The 13491-nt window shown below is 42.8% G+C and overlaps 3 protein-coding genes across 4 annotated transcripts; 2 read left to right on the top strand and 1 right to left on the bottom strand.

Moving 5' to 3' along the window:
• Nucleotides 1-1040: 1040 nt before the first annotated feature.
• LOC6631325 (cofilin/actin-depolymerizing factor homolog) lies at nt 1041-1873 on the top strand. Its single transcript, XM_002055747.4, has 2 exons — nt 1041-1186; nt 1244-1873. The coding sequence occupies exon 2, from the start codon at nt 1269-1271 to the stop codon at nt 1713-1715; it is 447 nt and encodes a 148-aa protein (XP_002055783.1). The 5' UTR covers nt 1041-1186; nt 1244-1268; the 3' UTR covers nt 1716-1873.
• A 2525-nt stretch (nt 1874-4398) lies between these two features.
• LOC6631326 (uncharacterized) lies at nt 4399-6428 on the bottom strand. Its single transcript, XM_002055748.4, has 2 exons — nt 6301-6428; nt 4399-6061 (listed from the first exon to the last, which is right to left on the bottom strand). Exon 2 carries the CDS (start codon nt 6032-6034, stop codon nt 4709-4711), a length of 1326 nt encoding a protein of 441 aa, XP_002055784.1. The 5' UTR covers nt 6035-6061; nt 6301-6428; the 3' UTR covers nt 4399-4708.
• Nucleotides 6429-6631: 203 nt separating this feature from the next.
• On the top strand, nt 6632-12065 carry LOC138911004 (uncharacterized). Of its 2 annotated transcripts, XM_070207738.1 has the most exons (3): nt 6632-10639; nt 11490-11706; nt 11766-12065. In XM_070207738.1, exon 1 carries the CDS (start codon nt 6754-6756, stop codon nt 10492-10494), a length of 3741 nt encoding a protein of 1246 aa, XP_070063839.1. In that variant the 5' UTR covers nt 6632-6753; the 3' UTR covers nt 10495-10639; nt 11490-11706; nt 11766-12065. The 2 variants fall into 2 exon arrangements, with proteins under 2 accessions (XP_070063839.1, XP_070063841.1); XM_070207740.1 differs by lacking the exon at nt 11490-11706.
• The last annotated feature ends 1426 nt before the right edge of the window (nt 12066-13491 follow it).

The raw sequence follows: 13491 nt of genomic DNA, 5'->3' as shown, positions 1-13491 counted from the left end.
ACTCTTCTGTTTCTGTGTATGTGTATGTGCTATAAAACAATTGAGAGCATAAACATCATTTGCAGTTGCAGCTGCCGCTGCTGCATTACTTTCCGCCATGACAGCGCCCGCGACCGCCAGCAGCTTTACTAAATGGGGGCATTTCATTGTCGACAACTGTTTTGGGCATGCTCCGGGATTCATTGCAGTTGACATCCCTATAAGGACAGTGGGCATATTGTGCCAGCAACTTATGCACGAATGTGCATACGCATGGAAATTAACTCGTACATATAAAATCTCTTTCACATGGCATTACTTAAGTCGAGAGTGCTCGACTAGGCCTTCTACATACTGCTCTGTGTGGAAACTTTAATAACATAAAACATTTCATGTTTTTATCCCTTTACGTACACCGATTAAGACGATTAGCATTATATAGTCAAAGCTCCTCCAACGGACACTTCTATTAGGCAGACACAGCTTGGGCAGACAACAAAAATTCCTGATGACACTTATCCGTCCACTTATCCACCAAACAAAGTTTTCATTGTACTCTATACACCTGTTTGTGTCGATGCTATATTCTCTCTGTCACATACGTATTGACAAACTTATTTTCATCGCTTCTTTGGCCACATGGTGTATAAATTTTATTATTATTCAATTGAAGTTGTTCAAATTAATCTGATGATTAATTTAAATGCTGTCAGAGTAAAAGACTGACAAAAGCAGGCTCGTGACTATATAAAATATGCTCGAGAAAGGGTCCGATAATCCTTATCTTTATTCTAACAGCTACATTATTATCATGTCAAATACAATTTCGCAATAATTTTATATATTCTTTTGAGCTGTTAAATACTTGACAATATGTTAAAACAGCGTGTAATGAAAGTGCTACAAGCCAGACAATAATAAAACATTTTATTATAAATTTATTTAAAAAATGTATTGATAATATCTTAATCAAAAATGATTTGATAGCATTTATGAACAATTTCTTGGACAAAAGATTGGGCAATTATTTTGACCAAAGTAGGCTTCTAAATTGGAGTCCACACAGCTGGCTCTCAGTTGATCGTCAATGTCATTTCCGGGAGCAATGGAATCGAAGCGTACAGTTAATCGAAATTTCAAGGAATTTTGAGTAAACACACAAATTTAAAATAAAGCACAAACACATTTCTTCAGTAATTTACAAACGGTGAGTTTTCTTCTGGTTAATCGGCCAGCCTGCTTAACCCATGCAACTGCCTCGCAGAGGCAGTATCCCGTGCAGCAACAGAATGGCTTCAGGCATTGAAGTTTCAACGGAGTGCAAGGGCATCTTTGAGGAGATACGTAAGCTAAAGCAGCATCGCTATGTAATCTTCGCCATCAAGCAGGAGCGCGAAATCAATGTGGAGGTGGTTGGCCGCCGCAATGCCAGCTATGATGACTTTCTTGACGATTTGCGTAAGGGTGGTCCCGAGGAGTGCCGCTATGCGGTCTACGATTATGCATACCATCATCAGTGCCAGGGCGCCTCCTCCACTTGCTTGAAGGAGAAGCTATTCTTGATGCTGTGGTGTCCGATGCAGGCGAAAATCAAGGACAAGATGCTCTACTCCAGCTCCTTTGCTGCACTCAAAAAGGAGTTCAATGGCGTACAAAAGTATATACAGGCCACCGAATTGGACGAGGCCTGTCGCGAGTGTGTCGAGGAGCAGTTGCGCGTCCTTGACCGCAACTGAGCGAACTACTTAACCAATAACTCTAACAAGAAGAACAGCAACAACAGCAACAACAACTACAACAACAATAATAACGTACACTTAAAAATAGCAATAGCTAGCAAAAAAAAAAAAAAAAAAAACCCCAAAAACAAGAAAAGAAAAACAAAATCAAGAACGCACCGATTCACTGGCACCCAAATTGGCATTCAAATTGTTGAGTTGCATATTAAGTAATTATATTTAAACTTCTCGGTTGTCAAAGCATTATTCCCGTTACACATAAAGTTTTGCAAGCATCAAGCAACCATCTTTGCATTCCGAGTCCTACTCCTCAGTCTGCGGAAACATGTGCCACATTTGCAACCGGTTCCACTTGGTGGCAATTTGATTTGATTTTGCCGCTTCTAATGAGCCCATTTAACATTTGGCTGAGCGGCCACTGACTCGGCGGCGCCTTAGCTCCGCCAAACGCTTTCCACTAATATCATTTTCCAGCGCCAACTGTTATTTATTGCGCCCGGCTCCTCCATAGGCTTCGTCCCCTCACACAATACACACACACAGCGCCAACGGCTTGACTAAAAATAATTTTTGTTGCCGTCGGCGGCGGCGATGGCGGCGTCTGAGTCGCTGGGGAGCAGGCAAAACTTTTGCCATTGAGACTTTTTATCTCATTCATAAATCATGACCAAGTTGCGAGCGGCGCCTCCAGCCCGCGGTCCGCCACCAACAGCCTGCAGCCCGCAACGAGGCAGAGCGCGCCAGTCTTTCATTTCATTTGGCGGAGCACTGGAATTAATCAAGTCGAGAATGAGCACGTCGCCAGCTCAAATTAAGAGTAAGACTCAAATTTTTGACATTCCCCTGTTTGATGAGTGCAATAAGTGGAATAGTGGAGTAGTCGAATGGCAAAGGAAACTGAATCAGATGCCAGCTGGAAGGGGTGTGCATTAAATGCAAATAGACAAACGATATAATGGCATTTGCTCTGCTTCTCGTGGCTGCTTTTAAGAACAATGGCAGCTCGTTTGGGTCGTTCCCGTAAGGCAAACGGCTTCCCTTGCCGGCTTTCCCTAACGCACGCGACGCTCTCTCTTCCTATCCCCGCCTCTCTCTCTCTGAGCTTACGAACATTAATCATACGCCGCGTTGGCCGCTTAAAGACAACCAGGCAAATGCCGACATAACAAAAGATAATGCTATTGAGACTTGGACACTGTCAACAAGGAAGTCGATAACGATGGGAATACAAAAAGAGCTTAAGCCATGAACAAACAAATGGGCACGCATATCTTTGGCACGCCGAAGATTAAATACCCTCGTAGACACTTAAATGAGTCTGAGCCATATAATATAATAGATTGATTTGATAAACTTGTGCACATGTCAAGATCTCTGCAAAAGTGTACCATCCAATAACTAAATTTTGTATAGAAAGTTCTTATAGTAACTACATGCTAAGGACGTACGATTTCTGTATACATATGTGTAAAGTTTCATGACGATAGTCTGAGACGGACTCATGCTTTATGTGGTCGGAAGCATCTGCTTCTGTGTTACATATTTCGCGATGATTTGATAATAACCGATGCAAGGGTGTAAAAAATATACTATATATAACATATACTGTATGTAACAAAATATACTATATATAAAAGAATCTCCGGTAAAATGCTGCGTATTAGCTTAGCATTCTTTTAACATAGTCAACACAATATGCACACAACAATATACACACACCTTCGCACACACAGCTGCACACATACTAACCCACATACACAATGCTTGGGTATAAAAATCAAAGCAAACCAAAAAGGGCACATAGCAAACAAAACACGGGCCAAAAATCCACGCAAATCTAGTGGAAAATTAAAATTTTGCCAATTTATGCGAGTAACAGAGACAGCAAATGGCAGCCAGAGCGTGACAGAGCATGAGAGGGAGGGAGAGAGAGAGAGATAGATGGTAAGAAAGGTAGCATCAGAAGGATAGCAACTGAAGGGGCGGAAGACCAAATTACGACTGTACAGTAAAACAAATGAATTTCGTTCGCTTATCTTTAAAGAGTAGAGTTTCAACCATTAACTGCTTTAAAATGTATATGCACAATTCTTTGATTGGATTTTACCATTTTGTGAACAAACAAAAGAGATGGAGCAAGGCTGAATTCTAGCCAGGTTGGAAAATAATACATTTTCTTATTCGTACTGTATCATTATGATTGCTATTTTTAAGTCTGCTTTGGCATTTTATTTAATTAAAAGAAACCCTACAAGAGTTCATAGAATTTACAAAGTATCCCCTCGCCACATCAGTCAAGTGAGAATATTTTGATTTCGGCGTTTCTCAATGGAAATAGGTGTGGATAGGTTTGAAATATAGGAACTTGTTAGCCTCCGCATTAGGTTTCGTCAAGTTAAATTTGCTCGATCAGTGTTGGCCTTTATTCCAAATGATGGTTAAAAATACAGATTGAATATCAATAAATATCAAATTTGTGAAATTCTTTATAACCCCGTCCGGAAACTAGCCGGATCGAACCAGGAATTCTACAATTAATGCTATATATACTTAAAAATATATGATCATCTACATTCTTCAGCTGTATACTATCCATTATTTAGGATGAATATACTTGGAGAATAATTTGCCTGGCAAACTTTGAGTAATTAAAGATATATAGAAGTATATTAATGTACCGGTGCGATTCGTAGTTTCTCTCTTTATTTTATCAAGTAACAAATTTATATGCCCGAACGGACCCAATTTTGAAAAAAAAAAATATATCGAACAGTTGCTGAAAAAACGAGGCACACGCGAAATGCCATGTGTAAATGCCAGTTAATACTACTGGAACTAGTGGTACTGGTAATCAGAGTCAAATATTGAAAAAATAGTTACTACGCATGGTGAAGATGGTGTGTATGGTGTGAAGGGTATGAAGCGTGCGCAAGGTGGGCATAGCGCGGATTAGGTGGTTGGTGTAGATGATGTGGGCTATATGTATGTGCTTATGTCTTTGTATCGTTAGCGCTCTCCATGTTGGTAGTGGAGCGCATGCCAAGCAACAGAGGCGGCACGGGTTGCGGTATGAGGTCACGGTTGGAGACCATCCCAGCTGGACGACGAGAACGCTGCTGCTGACGTACGCTCCAGTGTAAGCGATAAAATTCTTCCTCATCTGACATTTGGTCTTCGGAGTCTGACGGCTTTGGCTGACCCGGCTGCTTAGACACTTTTGTTGTGGACACCGAATCGCCTGGCTGTGCGCGCAGCGTGGCCGAGTTCGGTGGTATGGTCAACATTGACTCCGGCTTTGGGAGGAAGCTCTTTGGGGGGAACTTCTCCAGTTCCATGTTGCGCGGCATGCCTATAGGCAACTGTTGTCGCATACGCTTTTTGACAACACTGGGAATGTTGACAAGGGATCCGCGAAAGTCAGCAAAACTGTCCAAGCTGCCCACCGAGTCCCTGCCCTGCTCAGCAAGGCCCAGCCGATGCATACGCTGCTTTAGCATACTGTCAACGTCCAGATTTTGAGCCTTAGCATTCTGATTGGGCTTTTCGGTTGCACCGTGCACGTGATCGCCAACCGATTGCTTGTTTTGCGCCTTCTGTATCAGCCGGCGTGCGTTCAAAAGCGAGTCGGGAACTTTTGGCATGCTCCTATTCTGCGGCTGCAGCGATTGCTGCATACGCTTCTTTACAACACTGGCAATGCTGAAATCCGCAAAGTCATCCAGGTTGCCAGATGAAATGTCCTTAGCTCCTTCAGAGCGACCGCTCTGGCTCAGGCGCTGCAGCACCTGTGGCAACTGCTCCGCCTGCTGCTGCTGCCGTTGCATGCGCTGCTTGAATATGCTGGCAATGCTCAGATCGGACTTCCTGGCACCCAAGTCAGTTCTATCGTGTGCCTGCTCAGCCTCTGATTGCTGCTGCAGCTCCTGTTGCTGCTGCGAGCTGCTCGCCTCGTCCAGAAAAGCAAACTTATCGATGTAGTAGAGCTTCTCGGGCTGCTTGCCGCTGGCAGGGCTCATCTTGAACTCAAGCATTTGCAGCTTGTACACGTTCAGCCGGTAGCGCATGCTGCTCATGCGACTACGTACAAAGGAGGGTGTCAGATGGGCGCCCAATTGGTTGCTAATATCTTGCCAGGCCTGACGCTTCAGCTCTGTATCTTCGTACTCGCTCAACGATGTTTTCCACAGGCATGGATGCTGGCAATATAATTCGATGAGTCGTAAATGGAACTCTTCGTCTTGCGTCGACGGCAGCGATTCTGCGGCACTGCTCTTGGCCGAGTCCCGGCGCTGTCGCTCGAGACGACGTGCTTCCATTTAGCCACAGCCTTTGGAACCCAAAGTCTATTGGAATATAAATAACTTAGTCCTTAGTCCGTAACATGTAAAAATGTCTACTACAACAGCAAACGCTAAGACAACTATGAAAACTGTCAATATAGAAAGTCTTATAGGGCAAAACGAAAACAATATTAAAGAGAACCTAGCATATGCCTATTTTTTCTCGTATTTCACCATTTTTTTGTTTTTAAATATTTAGTTTTACGTTGACCCGACCATGCTAAGAATATATTTACAGTTACCCATTGACATATACAAATTCCAGCGGAAACAATTTATAATTAAGAACTTGAACCGAACCAGCCCAATAGAAAATTTTTGAAAAAATGTGTGAGATTTAAAAAGACAATAAAGTCTAGCCCGAAAAAAATATATTCAAAAGTGCTTTCTAGTGACAACTTGTCAGAGGAGTTTTCTTTTTTTACATTATACATAATTTCCGCCTATTAAAAACCGTTTCCTGATCAAATTCAAAAAGACAAGCTCGATGAAGTCAACTCGTCCATGATTTAAACGTCGCTTAAGATGTGTATAGGAAAGCAAATAGAATTTTTATTTTAGTTTTAACTTGTTACTGAGTCTAGTAGGACTAATTTTAATTTTCCTAAATTTTTGGATCCAAAAAGTAAAACACATAAACTTTTATTTCTGGTACATTTTCTATTTCGGCTTCAATAAAAACTTGGTCTTTTAATATGAGTGACGAGGGCGACCGTGTAAAACGTTTACAGGGCGCTAGCCGAAAAGGAAAACAAAAGAGAGCGCGTCAAGACGTCGAAGATTTAATGGGAACGATATACAGGGAAGCCGCAAACCCTGGCTGCAGTTCCAGATTAATGTCGTCTGATACCGGGGTACTCGATCGAATCGACACAGTAACTTTTCCCGGTCGCTATGTTACCAGAGTACTCAGGGTTCGTCCCTTCGAGGTGACAAAACGTTTTGTAAGGCCCCAGCTAACTTGTGATCATAATACAGAGCCCAATGCAGATAGTGTTGTGAACAAACTGTTTGGCATTCAACAGTTACAGAATTTGCTGCTTGTGATAACGCCCACTTCAACGAATACGGAGAAGTACATCGTACATGGTTATGCAATCGATGGCGAAAGGCATCTGGGCGTAACCAGCCTGACTACCGACGAAAAGGATCTTATTGTGTATACCCAGAGGGCCGACAACTATTCCATAATATACAGTTCGGACTATCTTGAGCTGGAGCATGCATTTAAAAAAACAGAAATTAAGAACCGAATCTTTGAAGTATTTCAACAAAAGCCTACCAGATCTGTCCGTTTATCTTACGCGGGAAATACTATAACCCTTAGATATCGGCACTGTAAGCCCCAAAAAAAAGATAAAGTTACTAAGGACACTAAGAAAACGCGTACTGAATCGTCGCCAGTGAATGAAGCTAATCCTAAACAGCATCTTAAGCCTGTCCGACATGATTGTCTTTTACGTCCGCAGCCGAATATCGGCCACAAGAACAGTTCGATAAAGCAGAAGACTCTAGTAGGAACATCCTCGCGTTTGCCAGTCGGAAATTCCAATCGCTTATCGAGCACTTCAATAAGGGCTCGTTCCCAATTGCAGGCCACCAAAGAAAATACGTCATCTACGCGAAGGAGCCCATGTGCTTCCTTTAGCCCTGACAGTAGCAATGAAATATCGCGAGCTTCGGTGAATACGCGAATTCAACACCCAGTGGCCTCCGAAGGTCACAATCACAGGGCTAAGTCTCGGCTGAGGACTCGTGACCATTCGCAGGAAACCATCGACAAGAACAATGCTAACCCGAAAGCTCGCAACAAACCGCACTTTTCCATTAATCCTAAGCCAAAGATGTTGACGAGGACCCGCACAAGTTCTCCAGTCCCACCGGAAAAAAAAAATTCCGAACATAGGTCGCTGATAAAAAATCGTACCCATCCCAGAGTTCGAAGTCGTTCCAATTCAGCAGTAGCCAACGACAGCACTAGTTCAGTACAAGGAGAACTAATTAGGAATCGCACCCACTCGGTAAAGAGAAGTCGTTCCGATTCACCGGTAGCAAACGGTAGCGCTAGTTTGGTACAAAGTTCACAGATTAGGAATCTTACCCATTCGGCAATGATAAGTCGATCCGATTCGCCGGTAGCAAACGTCTGTAGCAGCGTGAAGAGACGTGTTGGGGAAAAGCATAAGATCTCGCGCCGTGGTGACGGTGATTTCAACACCCGCTCCAATCTAACGATCACAGCCGAGGGCGGCAATACAGAGTCACGATATCTTATTATAAATCGTACCCATTCGGCTTTGAGAAGTCGTTCCAATTCACCGGTAAGCAAAGACTGCTGCAAGCACACGGATTTAGACATGTCCATGGGAAATCGCGATGTCACGCGGAATGTTTCGTTGGAATCCCGCTTTCGGTCGCCAGTAAACGACAGCTGCAGCTCCGAGCACAAGCCACTAGTTACCAATCGAACCTATTCGGCGCTGGTGAGAAGTCGGTCCAACGAAAACGACAATGTCAAGGATAGAAATGCCCTGGGCAAGAGTACTAATTCGTTCCTTTCCAACGAAAGCAGCGAGCTGAATATCAAAACTTTAATGAAGCCTCGCTCCAATGTCCCACTTACAACCGACAGCAGCAATTCCATATTGAGGTCCCCGTTAGAAAATCGCAACGACAGCAACGATGTAGCGAAAAGTTATTCCAATTCGCCTGTCTCGAACGAGAGCCAATGTTCCTTGAATAGGACTCCAGTAGCAACACGGGTTAACTCGAACGCTTCCATTGTCAGTAGCGAATTGGAGTACCAGACTCCGCGGGGAACACGCTCGCCATCGCCGGTCACGAGCAACAGTTTCATATCTATGATTAGGGCTCCATTGCCAGGTCGCACCCATTCGGCAAATTTAATTGGTGAAGCTAACTCCGATTCGGCAGACACAGCCAATGGCAGGCATTCCATCTCAAATGTACCAATGGATCCGCTTGCCGAATCGCAAGTTTCCATCGACAGCAACGATATTAAGCCTATGTTCCCAAATGCCTTTATACATGCTGGTGACTCGGTTTTCTCGAACTGTGATCTAAGGGCTGATGGAATGGCTCAAGATATTTCAGAAAAAGAAAGCTCTGCCTCGGTCGAGACCAGCTATATTTCATGCTTTTACTCTAATCCATACCCTAAAGCAAGTCTGAATTCCGTCTTGCCGCCGGAACAGGATGTGTTTAGCAGCGTGATGTCAATTAAGGATTGGGACTTGCCACACGGGTTCAATCTGCTGGATGACACTGAAAGGAATACCACTAATCTTGGCCATATGCAACAGCGCTTCAAACGAGGACAACCAATTGCTAACGGTAAGGACATGAAATCTCCGGAGCTGACGGCAGCACAGCCACAGCCACAGCCCTACAGCAACAACCGTGAGCCTAAGGCTTCAGCCAAACGAAAAATATTTATTCCCCAGCTGGATAAAGAGCTGCTTTATCAGCGCGAGCGGCTGTGGAATTGTTGTGTAGGCCTAAACTCGAAGCGTCGCGTCAATTTTATGGTAGAGTCCAACAAAGACGCTGCCCACCTGGCAAAGAAAATGGCACGCGAGGAGCCACCCAAGGTAAAATCCGATGGGGTTAAAGTCTTGTGGAAGCCGCACCCGCTGTGCGAGTCGGAGGGTGCCATCTATATCCCATCCGAGCTGTCAAAGCTGAAATTTGATTGCTCGCAATCGATCATAAGAGCCAGATCATCATACTTTGAACGGCTGATGGATCCGGTAAGGGTGCCGCCCAATTTCTCGAAGCGTGCCTACGATCAGCTGCAGAAGAAGTTAAGCCGCATGACCGCCAAGCAGGCATTTGACAACCTGGCCAGACTCGTAGAAAATATAAACGCGCGAGCCATACCGCAGAACAGGCAACTGTTGACCTTCTTCAGGATCGCTGAGCTGCTGGAAATCAAGATGTATGTCAGGACCGAGAGCTACTGGGCCGGCAGATCCCCGACAATCGATCCACGCTGTCGATGCGAATGCTACATGTTCGATGATCGTAACGAGTTCGTTTTATCCGTGGGTCTGCTATCTAAACAGTTGAACATATTTGCGGAACTGTTTCCTGGCATCAAGCCGAACATACGCTACATAGACAATGCCTTTGAACTGACACAAATGCCAACCATGCTCACCAAATGCATTCGATCCGTTATGGTAACACTGCGTGCACAAACGCTCTTCAATATGATGGCAGAGGTGGCCTACGAGGTGCTTTCTCCGAAGGCAACGCTTCTCGCTCTATCGCAGGAGAGCCCAAAGAAACCAAAGCCAATCGCTAAGTCCAAGGAGGAGGATACTGAGCTGCAACGTATCCTGGAAATCGAAGAAGCCAGGCGTCAGCTACACAGACAACATCAACAACAGCAACATCCAGTAGAAGGCGAATGAATTTGTATAACATACAACATATATAAACAATGCATCAAATTAAGCAAAAATACTTTGGCTCAGAACTTACAAATTTTAAGTACAAGTATTCTTTTAAAAAATTTTACTCTCCTGGAGGATGACGAAACCCACTCACATTAATATGGTATGTACCTTAAGCTAAAAAACGTTGAAATGCTTATACCCCATCCTTACACTAATTACATGGTGTACATGCATTTCACCAATACTAAATCAAGGCTAGAAATTAAAAACCTAGCCGAAGAGTGGACCAAAAGTCGAATAAGGGAAATGGTAGTGGATAAGCCACAGTAGCACGCGTCTTGCTCATCCGTTGTCCATTACTTACACGGTTCAAGGCACTCGCATTATTTGCTCTGGCAGCAAAAAAGCCTGCCAGACGCATAGTTAGTTTATAGTCCGTCCGGAGGACGACAAAGAATATTTTCATGCTATGTAGGAATGAGCTGCAGTAGCTGCAGCTACGGGAGCAAAAGTGAGCCAAAGAGCTCTGTGGAAAACTCTGTGTAACTGGGTACTTATGTGGATGGGTAATGTAGGTAGGTGAGTTATTCAGACAAACTCGTAAACATCATCTGCAAAAAAAAATGGCGTGTGCAAAGAGCAAGCCGTTAACTGTTGGCAAGTTCTTGCTGTCCGTAGCCCCTGGCGGACTTAAATTGAAATTGGAAGTGCAACTTGTAGCGCACATCGTTTGCAAAGAGTCCTTGAGTATATTCGACACCCAACAGCAGCCCAGAAATCAGCCAACCCAGGTTTCTTTAGGCTAAACGAGGCGTATGCCATTTAATCCTGAAAATAAACACAATGTACTGGGAACTACTGCAATACATTTAGCAGGAAACTTTCAAAATCTAACCTCAGTTTCTTAATTAAGACAAATGAAAACCTTTTCAGTGTTTGCATATACGCTAAGGGGAAAGAATATTCTGCATTTGATTTTTCTATTAAAGTCTATTTTATTTCCTTTATAGTTGGCAGCTTTATAATAAACATTTAATTTCCATTGGCATTCAATTAAAATTGCTCAAGGAATGCATCGAAAATTTAATTTTAATAAAGCCGACAAATTAAAGCAAGCAAAATAGTTTATGCACGAACCGTACCACATTCCAGTTATGGTGAACGGGGCAGGGGAATACCGAAGCGGTGGAGGCGAGACATTTGCATTTGACTGACTAATGAACCCAAGTAATTAGCTGTAATCGCAAGTTAAAATATTTCGAAAGTTAATATTTAAATTGTTTCAGCACTTGGGCCAAGCCGAATGCCGTTTAGGCCCATTTGTTTTTCTTTTTAAGACGTCTGGACGCCGCCTTTTTCAAAGGCGAAGCTGGAAATATCCAACTACACAACCAGATCTCTGCCTACATTCGTGCAACATTCGCGGCTGCCATCGCTGTAAAGTGGATCATTTTTCTGGTGCACCCGCAGCGAATGGGTATATAATAAGACTACTTTAACGTGCGATACTGGGATGAATCAATTTTAATTTTTATTTTTTTTTTAAATTTACAACTTTATATTAAAATTTTGTTTCGGTGAAAGCACCTAATCGCATTTTATTGCTATTGTTCAGTATATGACGGTGTATTCTTCTATAGATTTGTATTGTGCCACTTGTGCCCTTGTCGACTTCACAGTTGCTTAGCCATAAGCGAATTTTAATAACTGTCAAGAAAGAATCAAAAGTAATCGAATTTCATTGAGTAATTAATTAAAGCTCAATTTGCAGCAAACTGTTCTAATTGATAATCATTAAGCCAGTTATCCATATTACACAATATCCTCAATCGTATACACTTATGCAAAATATTTGTGGTACGAGGAATGGAAACGCAATGGAGCACAAATAAATATTTCACTGTACCCAAATACAAATCGATAATATTTTTTTCAATCAAATTACGAATATCGGAACTGTTACAAACAGGGACACTAATTGAATGGGCACTGGAGAGAGAGAGAGACCTGAAACGAAGGGGGACAGCAGCAGGAAGAGTCAATGTTTAGTCTCAGAAATTTGGTATTTTATGAGCTCGTAAAATGCCATTATGATGCACGGGCCCCAGTGGGCATCCCAGTTGGGCTGCTGCTCAGTCGAGCAGGGTCCAGAGCATAAATCAGCCAAAGTATTTATGGTATATTAGCTCATCTAATCGCCCGGGCTTACAATCTTCTGCCGGCAACTGCCGACCGTGGGGCTGAGCTCCAGCTGCTAAAGTGGCCGCCTGCCAATAATTTGCCAGTTGATTGCCATTGCCGTTGACAGTTTCCGTATACAAAAGTAATTAATGTTTTTTATGGTTTGTTGGGCAATGACTTTTCCGCCACGTCCAATGCTGCAGCTTAGTGTGAGATTTACTGTGCAAGGACGCAGACAGACGCGGAAGAACTTGACCTCAGATGCCCCCAAAACGATTGATAAAGCTTTAAAGCCTATATGTGAAAATAATCAAAAGCAGGAATTGGAACGCATGTAATTTGTTTCTATCGCTAACATTTCCTTAGATTTCAATTTATTTCTAAAAATCTTTGTGCTAAAACTAAGGAGTCTCAGCCCCAAAGCGTAAATACTTAGCTTGCGCATATCTAACCATTTTGTGTCAGATATTAATTTTTGGTCAAGCTTAGCCCGCGAATTCAAAATGAAAATATTTATGGATTGCAATATTTTCAGTAGAACGGGCGACTCTCAATTGAGACTTATTTTTCATTAAAATTGATGACTAACCATGCTTTGACACCAGCTTCATGCATATGAAAAAATAACAAAATAATGTCAGTTCACAGATTTTCGCCAATTTTTTCCATGAATAAATAAAGTTTCTGTTCTTATTAATTTAATTTACACGAATCGAATTGATATTTGCACATTTCTGAATTGAATTTGCAATTGTGGTTAATTAAATTTATAGCTAAATCAGATCGAACTCCACCTCTACTCTACCCTCCACTTTAATTGTGCAATAAAAG

The sequence above is a fragment of the Drosophila virilis genome, chromosome X (assembly GCF_030788295.1).
Source record: "Drosophila virilis strain 15010-1051.87 chromosome X, Dvir_AGI_RSII-ME, whole genome shotgun sequence".
Classification (NCBI taxonomy): Eukaryota; Metazoa; Arthropoda; class Insecta; order Diptera; family Drosophilidae; genus Drosophila; species Drosophila virilis.
The sequence above is the reverse complement of the archived record's forward strand: the minus strand, read 5'-3'. Positions and strand labels throughout refer to the sequence as shown.

Coding starts and splice junctions, on each gene's coding strand:
- LOC138911004 (XM_070207740.1), top strand. CDS start 6,754: ATGAGTGACGAGGGCGACCGTGTAAAACGTTTACAGGGCGCTAGCCGA.
- LOC6631326 (XM_002055748.4), bottom strand. CDS start 6,034: ATGGAAGCACGTCGTCTCGAGCGACAGCGCCGGGACTCGGCCAAGAGC.
- LOC6631325 (XM_002055747.4), top strand. CDS start 1,269: ATGGCTTCAGGCATTGAAGTTTCAACGGAGTGCAAGGGCATCTTTGAG.